We start from the raw sequence: 12,953 nt of genomic DNA on the forward strand, positions 1-12,953 counted from the left end.
TGAATTTAGAGATAGGATAGTTTTTTTCACATGCATATTAGTCATTACTAGAAAAGAAGGGGTTAAATTGTATTTTTATATTTTTACTTAATTGCCCATGAAAGACAAAAAAAAAAATAACTTGGATCAATGGGCTTTTTAATCTTTGATGTAATTCTTAAATAAGTTACTTCATTGCTTTTGAAAAATAAAAATAATTGTCTTTGACATAGGAATTCTTTTGTCATTTAGATGTGGTGATTTAATAGTTATTGAATATTATTGGGACAGTAAGGGTAATTTGATAAATAAAAAAATTTAAAAAAATTCAGAAATGTGTGTGAAGTGTTCGCTACTTTTGCACAGTGTATGTGACACCATTCAGTGGCCAAAACCATGATTCCAGAACGGTGATTGAAGTGTCTTGGTGTTCTCTATACAAATAAGTGGTGTGTGTATCCTAATGGTAGTAGAGATGGCTAGAGTAACCTTTTGTTTTTATTTTTTTCTTTTTCCTACTCAATTTTTATTTTGGCCTTAAAAAAAATCAAATCAACCCCTAAGATTTGTTGTAATTGAGACTTCATTTTTATTCTCTTTAAAAAAATCAAATCAATACCTACACTCATGCTTTAAAAAAAAAAAAAAACCTTCTCATTCCTTGTATTTCTCTAACCCTAAAATACCTTTTCGCCTATTTATAATGGTCAAAACGTTGATGAACAATGAAGAAATAAACTTAGTAACCAAGCTTACAAAGCTTTGAGGTTATTCCTCTCATTCTTGGAAGCGACTGCACTCTTTCTTGATCCCTCTGATCCATTACAATAAACATTTTCTAACTTTTCCCACATTATAGCTACCAAAATTTCATATATATCATTATTGATAGTGTTATCAGCAATACAAAATCGATCCTCCTCCATGTCCTCTAGCTTCATATCCTTCTCTTTCAACGCTTTATCCAAGACTTATTGAATAAGAATATTGTCGTTCACCCTTTGTTGCCAAAGAGTAAATTTTCTTTTTTTTTTAAATTTATTTCATGATAAATTTTAGCTTTTTATCTTTTGTAGACATTGATCATTATCAAAAGCTGAATCTCCCAAAATCAAATCTTCATATCCTAATTTTAGGAGAAATTAATTTAATACAATAATATAATTATGATTTTTATGCCTAAAACCCAACCTTGTACACCCACTCTCACTTAAAAAAATCTTAACATTTGTGTTTTTCATACCCTAAAATTGCTCGTCTTTTCACCTATTTAAAGAAAAAAAACATAATATATGAAAAGGGAAGGAACAAATTTAGAAAACAAATGAGTCTCATCACCAACATATATAATATTCAATTATTCTGAGAAAAATCTAATATAATTTAAGGAGCATGTATCATAATTAAATCTAAAATGTATTATAGTTATTAAATTCATATGATACTATTCATCAAAATATTTAAATATTATTAAAAGTGATATATATAACTAATTATTTGAATTAATCAAAATAGAACAAATTAAAAACATATATAAATAAAAGAAAAATTGAAAATTTAAATAAAATTTTGTCATTTTGGTGTAAAAATATTGGCTTAAAATTTTTGCGAGTTTTGATATCAGACATACAAGTACTAAATTGAATAGTTTATTTTAGCCTTAAAAATAATAATTTTCTTCCAGTTAATAATAATTTTCTTCCAGTTTTTTGTTTTTTTTAACTATGTAATAATTGTTTTGGTGTTGTGTACTATTTTATTTTAATAAAAAAGAACTAATTCATTCCTAATTTAATGAGTATTTAATTTGTGATTTTTTCTGTACAGTTAGTAATTGAATCATGTGAATGCCTAAATCCTTTCATAAACTGGAGGAATTTGTTAGGGCATTAAGAATCATGGTTACATATATCATCATCATCATTAATATCATCATTTTCTAGCTGTGTTTTAGCAAGGCCTTCATTCATACATTATTTTATGGATAAATAATATTAATATTATTATTGTTTTTATGGATGATTGAAGTTCCTGAATTGTATGTAACAGTGCAAATTCTTCAAAACATATCCAGTTGAACATCAGAAACTGGGCCACCATCAATCGAACTTCTTGCGATAGTGCACAGTGGAAGATCAACGGCAACGAAATTGAAAGCAATGTTACATGCAACTGTACATTTGAGAATGGCTCCGTCTGTCATGTCACTCGCATGTATGTATGTTTTCTTTATAGGAAATATTCAAGAATCGTAATTCTTCCCCTTGCAAAAGCCATGAGATTTATATATATCATTTTCATAATAAATTTTATGTTTTGTTAAAGAGTAGAATACAGCTCTTGGATTATCCGATAACTTTTTTTTTTTTTTTTAATGAGGTCATGTGAATTTTTGGTGTTGTGTAGTTTTTAAGCATGATATCAATTCATCTTGAATTGATATCATGGTTAAAAATAAATCTGATTAAAATACTTAAATTTAATCATGCATCTTGTATATTTTTTTTGTGTAAATATTAAAATATATTAATCAGCAGATTGGAATTGATATATTGCTGTTCGTCAAAAAAAAAAAAAAAATTAATGGCGATACGTTCTCCAAGTCTTTGTATGGTTACATTTTCTTTTCTTTATATTTACTAACCAGTTCTTATATTTTGTTTCTGACAGAAGAGTGAAAAGATTTAATTTGAATGGAGTTCTCCCAGAGGAACTAGGAGACCTTCCTCATCTGCTTGAAATGTAAGTGATGAGTTAATCAAGTTTATTAATATCATTATTGAATAGAGATCAATTGCTATGTATTTGGGTTTCTTTTCTTCACATTTCCTGGCACTCCATGTGCTTCACAGAGGATTTTAATTTATTTATCAGAACAAATGAAAGTTTTTATGATGATTCAAATGGGAAAAGGTCTTTGTCTGTGTGGCTAAGAGAAACAGTGACTTGTAAACAAAAGGAATTATGCAATGACTAAGATGAAGCATTTTTCATTCGACAGTGATCTGACTCGCAACTACATTAGTGGAACAATCCCTCCAAGACTTGCTCAGCTCCCTAAGCTTCAGATTTTGTAAGTCTTTTTGTGCATTCTGTTTATGTGAAGGGGTTTTCATATCCCGATATGGAAATTCATGAACATGTTAACCGTCTCACCGGCCCAATTCTCTTCCATGTCTTAGGTCTCTCATCGTTAACCGTCTCACCGGCCCAATTCCCCCGGAAATAGGCAACATTACCACACTGGAGGAGCTGTAAGTCACAAAGCGAACTTCTTAAATGAAACGCTAAGCTAGAACGTTAAATCTTGAATTGGATCTTGCAGGGTCCTGGAAGATAATTTGCTAGGAGGGCCTCTTCCTCCAGACCTTGGAAATTTGACAAGCTTAAGAAGACTGTAAGACAGATGCCTTCATCTTCTATCTGAGTTTATTTATGTATCTACTTCATGATATTCAATCTAAGTCTTTTTATGTATGGTACCAGTATTTGATGCTCACTCAGAAAAAATTATTTGTAACTTTGTATTTTTTACCCCTGCAGTCTTCTTTCCGCAAACAATTTTACAGGAACAATACCAGACACATTTGGCAATTTAAAGAATTTAAATGATTTGTAAGTGATGATGCGGGTCACAATTTTTTTATTTATTTATAGTAGATACATAAATGTTTTTCTTTATCTATGCTGAGCTTAAATATTCATCTGTTTCATATGCTCCGGCAGTAGGATAGATGGAAGTGAAGTGTCAGGGAAGATACCTGACTTTATTGGGAACTGGACCAACATTACGACATTGTGAGTATTTACTTTGTCCCATTTATCTGCTAATGTGTGTCCTCGAGCACAAGCTGAATGGAATTCCATTTTCCTTTGCCTCTTGCATTCCTAACAGTGGTATATTTCTTTTGCAGGGATTTGCATGGAACATCCATGGAGGGTCCTATTCCCTCTGCCATTTCACTGTTAAAAAAATTAACAATTTTGTGAGCTTAAATTCCCTATCTTGTAGATTCCTATTCAGTTCAAAGAATTTTGCCTCGTTGCTTTTCGGTAAGTCTATATTTGAGAAAACTGATTTTTTCTGTTGTCTTGATTTTTCAGGAGAATATCGGATTTGAAAGGATCCAATTCAACTTTCCCTGATCTGAAAGATATGACAAAAATGGAAAAACTGTGAGTTGAATGAGACTGATCAAATATATTGTTACAGCAATATTACATCATTAATTGATTACATATTATTTTTTACTCAGGATTCTGAGAAATTGCTCATTGACTGGTTCAATCCAAGAATACCTTGGAAATATGGCAGACCTAGATACTCTGTAAGTTTCTCTAACTGCTACCTTCATGGCAACGCTTAATTTCATGGGCGTCATATTATGTTACTCTGATTCAAAATGACAAGATGTGTAAAGTGATTGACATCACTTTACTCTATCGTTTGGTTTCATTTAAAGTAAGATAAAGCAAAGTGAATCAGTAAAGGTATAGCAATAAGTTGATTCCTTATTTATCCTGGTTGAACAAGGATCTTTCCTAACCATGAAGCTCCAGCCTTTTCCTCTTTTAAAACCGACAGTTTTGCATTTCATTTTTCCTTATTTTAGATTCTCATTGAGTGAGGTCGGGATTCTTACAAACCAATCTTGATATGTCATATGAGATGCTATTGGTGATGTTCTACATTATAACAATGTAATAAATTATGTGGAGGACATCTTAACATTTGGAAGGACTTGGAAATTCTGTTGTATATGTATGTGTGAGGTTCATTCATATTGGGCTCCAAAAGCATCCATATGTTCTCTGTGAGCATGAGCTAGACCTGCATATAGTCTGCATGATTCAAAATCATGATGGTGGGGGCTCATGTTTTTCATAAAAGCCATGCTGCAGAGGATGTAATAGGACCTTGAATATTACTAATCTGACAACATGGACTGGCCCGACATTCCGTGAATTAGATTGCAGTGTGTTTATATTGCCCAGAGTTAATTTTATCTAGTGCTTTTTTCACGTGCTTTCATTAATTTTTACATATTTCATTGCAGAGATCTGAGCTTTAACAAGTTGACAGGCCAGATTCCTGGCCCATTAGAGAGTTTGAAAAAAAATATAAAGTTCATGTAAGTCCATAAACGCATGCTTTCTGAAAGCACAGGATCATCGTTTCTAATATATTTCTCATATTGACAGCTTGCTGGTTCATTACCTGTTTATTAATGTGTAGGTTTCTGAATAACAACTTACTAACTGGAGAAGTGCCTGCTTGGATACTGGGAAGCACGAAAGACTTGTGAGTCTATTGTGAAGTTATACATAAATCTTTATACATGAAATACACCAATCTTTGTTCTCCTCAATCAACAACTATATTACCCCTGCCATGAAATTTTATTTCAGGGATTTATCTTACAACAATTTTAATGGATCAGCTGAGCAAAGTTGTCAACAGCTACCAGTGTAGGCATTATTTTTTCCCGTTACTTGTTTCTTCTCCTTTGTCTCAAGTTGATTGCTAACTTCTATTTGAAATTATATAGGAACTTAGTTGCTAGTCATGTGTCAACTGGGAGTAACAAGTAAGTTCCTCCTTCACTAAGATGCCTTTTAAGATATCAAGAAATTTGACTTATCGATAACCCTCATTCTTCTCTACAGGATTTCTTGGTGCTTGAACAAGGACCTTGTTTGCACAAGAAAACCTCAATGTAAGTGTGTAAAAACAGTACTCTGGTGTTTGATGAAGGTGTAATTACATAAATACAGTACTTCTTGTCCTAGGGAAGGCAGCTTATGATATTGGTCCTTCGTTCTACAGACCATTCCTTGTTCATAAACTGTGGAGGGAGCAGTGAGACTGTTGATGATAATGAATATGAAGACGACACAACTCCAGGGGGGGCAGCTGATTTTGCATCTATATCAGAAAGATGGGGTTATAGCAGTACAGGGACTTATATTGGCACTGATAACGGCGCTTACAAAGCAACAAATTCTTTTGGTCTGAATGTTACCGGTGAAGGTTTTTACCAAACTGCTCGCCTTGCCCCTCAATCACTCAAGTACTATGGCCTGTGCATGCTGGCTGGCAGTTACAAAGTGCAGCTCCACTTTGCTGAAATTATGTATTCCAATAATCAGACTTTTAGCAGCCTTGGGAGGCGGATATTTGATATATCAATTCAAGTGAGTAAAATGATTTTCAAATTAGCGCATTTACTTAGGATTTTTCTTTTTATCTATGATTGTATTTCTAAATAACCTCATGAGACCTACCATGTGTTATGGATCCTTTTCAAGTTTCCATAGAAAAGGGTGGTAACACTATTTAAAACCTGCAAAAGTCATGCTCGGAACTTCTTCCTGCAGGGGAAGGTAGTTGAGGCAAATTTCAATATTATGGAGGAAGCTGGAGGTGTTGGTATTGGCATCACTAAGGTATTTGATGGTATAATTGTTAATGGTAGCACACTGGAGATACACTTATACTGGTCAGGCAAAGGTACTACTGCTGTTCCTGAAAGGGGTGTCTATGGACCTCTCATATCTGCCATTACAGTGACTCCAAGTAAGTCTTGACGAAATCAAGAGGATTTTTTGTTTCCATCAACGGTCTTTATATTTAATTTATTTCTCTCATTGTAGACTTTAAGGTGGATAATGGTGGCGGATTATCAGTTGGAGCTATTATTGGCATTGTAGCTGCTCCATGTGTGCTTGCGGCATTGGTTTTGCTGGTCCTCCGGAAGAAAGGTTACTTGGGAGGGAAGGACCTTGAAGATAAAGGTAAGATTAATGGCACAAGAAGTATGTGTCTTATTTGATTGTGTGCATGCTGTAAACTTTTGATTATCCTTGTGATGCTGATTTTGAGATCCTGCTCAATACAGAACTCCGTGCTCTAGATCTCCAAACTGGTTATTTCAGCCTAAGGCAAATTAAACATGCGACCAATAATTTTGACCCTGCAAATAAGATAGGAGAAGGAGGATTTGGTCCAGTTTACAAGGTATTTATGAATTTCCAGTTTACTATTTAGTTAGGTTATGTGCTGACAAAGTGTTCTACTGTATGGCGCCTTCTTGTATAAAATCTATCACACATGCAAAAACCTGTGATAAAAGGGAAGGAATATCTTTTAAAACATTCTGAAATCTCAGTCTATTTTATTTCAGGGTATGTTGTCAGATGGTTCTGTAATTGCTGTAAAGCAGTTATCGGCCAAATCGAAACAAGGAAATCGTGAATTTGTGAATGAGATAGGCATGATATCTGCCTTGCAGCATCCCCATCTCGTGAAGCTGTATGGTTGTTGTATTGAAGGAAATCAGTTGTTGTTAGTATATGAATACTTGGAAAACAATAGCCTTGCTCGGGCTCTTTTTGGTAAATGCTTGACCAACTCCTTGATGTATCAGCTTATATATAGTCTATACTCTATAGAATGAGAAAGAGATTAAATTGCTTTCCTGTTCCTCTGTCTCATCTCTATCAGGTCGTGATGAACACCAGATTAAACTGGACTGGCAAACAAGAAAGAAAATATTGTTGGGTATTGCAAAGGGATTAACTTATCTTCATGAAGAGTCAAGGCTGAAGATTGTACACAGAGACATAAAGGCAACTAATGTGCTGCTTGATAAGGATCTAAATGCCAAGATATCTGACTTTGGTTTAGCTAAACTTGACGAAGAAGAAAACACTCATATTAGCACGCGGATTGCTGGGACAATGTGAGTTCTTTCTCCCCCTTGTTCCTTCAATTTAATTTCCTTGGTTGTGGTAAAGGGATAAATAAATTTTTATTTTTTTTGGTAATGATACTTTGAACAATATGGATATCAAAAGGAAATATTGTGAAACGCAGACATATTATTTGATGGCATCTCATAACAGCAGCACAAATGATTATCGCCTTGTATATGATTGATTATACAAGGAAAAGAACATATACATTTATTCCACAAGCTCATGGCCAATACTTACTCTTCTGGTTCTTTCTAATTTCTCTTCAGAGGTTATATGGCTCCAGAATATGCTATGAGGGGTTACTTGACAGATAAAGCAGATGTTTACAGCTTTGGGGTTGTTGTTTTAGAAATTGTCAGTGGGAAGAGCAACACGAATTACAGGCCGAAGGAGGAGTTTGTTTATCTTCTTGATTGGGTAACTTATATCATTTCCTTTCAGAATTCTGTCTACACAATTTACATTTACACTGACCACCAATGAGCATGATTGTAGACTGATGGAAAATGCATGTTACTGATAATTGTAGGCCTATGTCCTGCAAGAACAAGGAAACCTTCTAGAGCTTGTGGATCCAAGCCTTGGTTCAAACTACTCAAAAATAGAGGCATTGAGGATGCTTAACTTGGCTCTCTTGTGCACCAACCCATCTCCCACTTTGAGGCCATCAATGTCTTCTGCAGTGAAGATGCTTGAGGGACAAATTCCAGTCCAAGCTCCGATAGTCAAGCGCAGTACCATGAACCCGGATGCAAGGTTCAAAGCCTTTGAGCTTCTCTCACATGATAGCCAAACACACGTCTCAAATGGATCTGAAAGCAGTCAGATACAGAAGAGCATATCAATGGATGGACCGTGGATCGATTCTGAATTTTCTATCGAAAGTAAGGATGAGATCATAGATTCCTCATCGACCAAGCTTCTTAAGGATCTTTACGACGTCAACTTAGATTGATCAACGGAAATTGATGAAATAGTCCCTCCTTTTCTTTTGGTCTGGTAGTATTCTGAGTTTGCAAATAGGATTGCTGAGTAATCAAGAAATACATTTAAATGATTTGTTCTGGTATATGTTGATTCTTTTGTTAAGAAATAAAAAACATTGGAGAGCTTGGTCTTTCGAATTGGCATTGTCAGCAGTGTATGTCACCATTTTTCCAAATCTGCAGATTCTTTTTGTATAGAAGCACTTTTTCATGATCCTAAAGAGCATTTGAACAAAAACTTGTCTTCCATTACATATTGAGAAGGTGGGGTATTTCTAGAAGAAAGCACGGCAATCGATGGGAAATATAGCAATTAGGTTTGGCCGTGAATTCTTCTGGTCAAGCTATGCCTTTCTTATGCTTTTACGTTTGCTAGCATCAGGATTTGTATTTGGGGGTATAGTGATGAGAAACCTGGTTGAGAAGCCTGTTCAGACAACAGAAACCCTGAATTTCGATTTCATTAAGACTACTCCAGTAGCTTTCGCGCCCCTAATGCCTTTCTCTGGCATGGGTGATCTTTCTAGCCTGGTTGCTAAAGACAACGTAGAAGCTGGGAGGCAAGTCGGGGCCTCATGATCACAAGCTGCAGCTCACAGTTTCCTTAGTGATACTCGAGTCTGTAAAATCAGAAACTTGGCGTATTTGAGGTATTACTTCTTTATCCTTTTTTTCAGCATTTTGGAAATTATAAATCTTGAATATTGCAATACATTCATTGTCTTTCTTATCATTGAATGTTAAACCAAATAAAAGCTTCTTGAAATCAAAAGACATTGTCTATATCATTGGAAACTTTAACAAGCCATCGTTATGTTTCTACAGATTCTGGGTTCCTAGGTAGTTTATTTTTCCAGAACCCAATTGCAGTGGTATTTTACACTTTGTTCTCTTTCATTTCTTCGGGTGAGGGTTGAGCTCCTGTCAGAAAGGGGTAAAGTCACTTCAAGTTCAAGTCAGCCATGCATAATGCGGTTCAAAAGCCAGCCCATCCGTGTTGCTGCCGAAAGACATAGTATGAGTGGAGTCAGGATGCTATTCAGTCAACACCATAAGGTTCATATGGGAGGCCTTTGTGTTAGTCTTGTGGATCTAGGCATTTTAGCGTGGTTTGTTATAGGCAGACGTAAGTCTATTTAGTTGCGGACAGACGGATCATTTATTGAGGGATTTTTCAAACAGACATTTGTCCACACCTGATGCATTTGAAGCGGTTGCATGTCCTGCTTAGTTAGTCTGTTTGAAATTGTGGTTACAGTTGTAATTCAAAGTGTTTTATATTTATAAATATATTAAAATGATATTTTTTTTAAAAAAAATTATTTTTAAGATCAGCACATCAAAACAATTCGAAAAATAAAAAAATTAATTTTTAGCAAAAAAATATTGAATTTTTGGGAAACGCGGGTTGCACCGCATTTCCAAACGATTCTTAAGTTAGCTAGTCATTTTGTGCATAGTTTTTAAACCCGGCTCGGTCCAAGGCCCGGGTTCTGGGTTTTGACCGGGTCACCAGGTCGTCCGGGTCAATTCTTTTTAAAAAAAAAAAAATCAAAACGACATCGTTTTAGTAAAAAAACAAAAGTCAACGGGTCGCAACCAGGTCTTGCCGGGTCAACCAGGTCGCTGGGTCAACCCGTTGGGTCACCCTGGGCTTTTCCTTTCCCTATTTTTTCTTAAACTCGACCCGATTCCAGCCCCGGGTCGGCCGGGTCCAGGGTCGACCCGCCAGGCCGGGTTTCAAAACTATGATAATGTGTTTCAGGGTGGTCGTGACCAATGGGACCATGGAGCAGGTGGTAGAGGTTTTGTGCCAGCGAGTCAAAGACAGGCGCGAGTTTTTGCCCTTACTCAGCAAGATGCCCACGCATCCAACATTGTTGTCTCAGGTACACTCTTTATATGTTCTTTTAAAGCTAAAGTTTTGTTTCACACAAGAGCAACTCATTTTTTCATTTCATCATATTTTACTTTGAAATTTAGTAAACAACCTAATTTGTTAGAGAGACCTTTGTGTGTGGCTACCTCTTCGAATGAGGTTTTGTTTGAGGAATATGTTTATATTGATTATAATTGATTATAAGGTTAAGGTTCAAGGTAGAAAGCTTTTAGGTGATTTTAGAAATAATAGGTTTTAATGTGATACTAGATATGGATTGGTTGTCAAGGTTCCTTGCCATAATTGATTTCTGGAATAAAACAATGGTTTTCAAGCCTGATGAGGAGATAGAGTTTGCTTTTCATGGAGATGGGTTATCATCTTCGTCGCGTATCCTCTCAGCCATCACAAGAAAGATGGTACAAAAGGGTATACAAGGTTTTTGGCTTATGTGAAGGATATGAACATGGAGGTTCTGAAGATGGAACAAGTATCGATAGTTAAGGAATTCATCGATGTTTTACCTAATGACTTACCTAGACTACTTCCCAATAGGGATATAAAATTATGTATTGATCTAGTTTCTAGTACAAAATTAATTTTGATGGCATCGTATAGGATAACGTTAGTGGAATTAAAAGAGTTGAAGGAGTAGATTTAAGATTTGTTGGATAAAGGGTTTATCTGTCCAAGCATGTTTCCATGGGGAGCACCTGTTTTATTTATAAGAAAGAAGGATGATTTGATGAGGATGTGTATAAACTATAGGCAGTTGGAGAAGGTCACCATTAAGAATAGATACCCACCCCCTCGCATTGATGAACTTTTTTTTTAGTTACAAAGAGCTCAATGTTTCTAAAAGATTGATTTACAATTGAGGTATCACCAATTGATGATTAGGAAGGAGGATATTCATAAAACTGCCTTTAGAACTCATTATAAGCACTACGAGTTCTTAGTGTTGTTTTTTGAGTAACGAATACACCAATGACCTTTATAGACATGATGAACAAGGTTTTTAGGTTGTTTATTGATAAGTTTGTTATAGTGTTAATTAATGATATCTTGGTGTATTCAAGGAGTGAAGAGAAACATGAAAGGAATTTGAGATTGGTGCCTCAAACTATGAGAGATCATCAGTTTTATAGGAAAGTTCTTGAAAAGTGAGTTTTGGTTAGAGAGTGTTGGATTTTAGGACATGTGGTGTTCAAGAATGGGATAGAGGTTGATCCAAAGAAGGTAGAGACAGTTAAGCAGTGGCCTAGACCGACTATGGTATCTAAGAGTAAGAGAAGGATTGCTTTGATAATTATATGAATATCTATTATGTCTTAATATAGGACTTGTTAGTAACTTCATGCTAACAAAGAGTAGTTATTCTATATGCACATATATAGTATTTTGTATACCTAGCTGGTGAGAGAGACATTAGCTTGTGGCAACTTATCCTCCCATTGTGGTCACCTTCAGATGTCATCTGATCTCAGACATGTATTCCACTATTTTATGATAATATGCTTAGTATATATATGTATATCAAGATAAATCAACTTGCAAACTATTAATATCTAAAATGTATATTAAATGTTATTCCCCTACTTAATTTGTTGAACTCACCTCTTATTTTTTATATTATTTCAAGTTCTTAGTTTATGTTAGCATGTGGACTTTGTTCAGTGTTCCTACTTCTTCAATTTTGGTCAGTATGCTTTGCATGTTTCGCAAGACTTTCCTTTTAGTTTTGATTTAATATATTAAACACTCCATTATTATTCTGTGTTAATTAAGTTTGGATTTTGACAATGTAATGAGTATTATGAATTCTTATTTTTATTTCAATTATCGATGAGAAGTTTTGAAATATTGTGTATTTTTAAATAACTTGTTCTTTTGATATGTCCATTCTGAGGTTTAGTATAAGTGGGGTGTCCCGCTGGCACCTCTCCTACATTTACCGGTAATGAACCCGAGATTCAGGTCGTAATAGTATTCTTTTTAATACACTATCAAACTTAAAGGGAATTAGCTTAATTTATCCTTGTGTTTTAGATCTAGTTAGTTTATATAAATCTAATTGATTTCAATATTATATCCTCGTATTTTACACCATTCTTCAATATATTCTTCTAGTTAATATTTATATGAAAATTGATATCACTACCCTTACTCTTACTTGAGAATTACACTTCCATCTAATTTATTAAGACATAATTTTGAAAAAGCAAAAACTATATTTTCATATTGGTTAAAAAATTTTCCTTTTTCGTGGCTATTTTTTTAGTAAATTAGATTAGGTTTGAGTTTTTCATGTAAGATCATTTTCTTCTATATGGATGAAAACATCTAAAATA

At 34.5% G+C, this 12,953-nt stretch overlaps 2 protein-coding genes across 2 annotated transcripts in view; both read left to right on the forward strand.

Moving 5' to 3' along the window:
* LOC18095442 (probable LRR receptor-like serine/threonine-protein kinase At1g53430) overlaps nucleotides 1–12,953 on the forward strand; it is a 68,638-nt gene that overhangs the window by 3,215 nt on the left and 52,470 nt on the right. The gene's annotated exons all lie outside the window — the stretch shown is intronic.
* Nucleotides 376–8,861, forward strand: LOC112326795 (probable LRR receptor-like serine/threonine-protein kinase At1g53440). The gene is made up of 24 exons (XM_024596430.2): nucleotides 376–389; nucleotides 2,029–2,193; nucleotides 2,650–2,721; nucleotides 2,981–3,052; nucleotides 3,162–3,233; nucleotides 3,305–3,376; nucleotides 3,523–3,594; nucleotides 3,706–3,777; nucleotides 3,894–3,965; nucleotides 4,084–4,155; nucleotides 4,236–4,307; nucleotides 5,037–5,111; nucleotides 5,216–5,281; nucleotides 5,389–5,448; nucleotides 5,529–5,567; nucleotides 5,647–5,696; nucleotides 5,807–6,174; nucleotides 6,358–6,556; nucleotides 6,634–6,774; nucleotides 6,879–6,997; nucleotides 7,164–7,374; nucleotides 7,484–7,721; nucleotides 8,004–8,154; nucleotides 8,267–8,861. The coding sequence occupies exons 1-24, from the start codon at nucleotides 376–378 to the stop codon at nucleotides 8,690–8,692; spliced, it is 2,970 nt and encodes a 989-aa protein (XP_024452198.1). The 3' UTR covers nucleotides 8,693–8,861.

This window comes from Populus trichocarpa, chromosome 3 (genome assembly GCF_000002775.5).
Source record: "Populus trichocarpa isolate Nisqually-1 chromosome 3, P.trichocarpa_v4.1, whole genome shotgun sequence".
Lineage (NCBI taxonomy): Eukaryota > Viridiplantae > Streptophyta > Magnoliopsida > Malpighiales > Salicaceae > Populus > Populus trichocarpa.

Bases quoted from the DNA above. Each gene is read 5' to 3' on its own strand.
- LOC112326795 (XM_024596430.2), top strand. The intron at 2,194-2,649 runs GTATGTATGTTT...TGTTTCTGACAG, and splicing joins GTCTGTCATGTCACTCGCAT to AAGAGTGAAAAGATTTAATT. The intron at 3,595-3,705 runs GTAAGTGATGAT...ATGCTCCGGCAG, and splicing joins TTAAAGAATTTAAATGATTT to TAGGATAGATGGAAGTGAAG.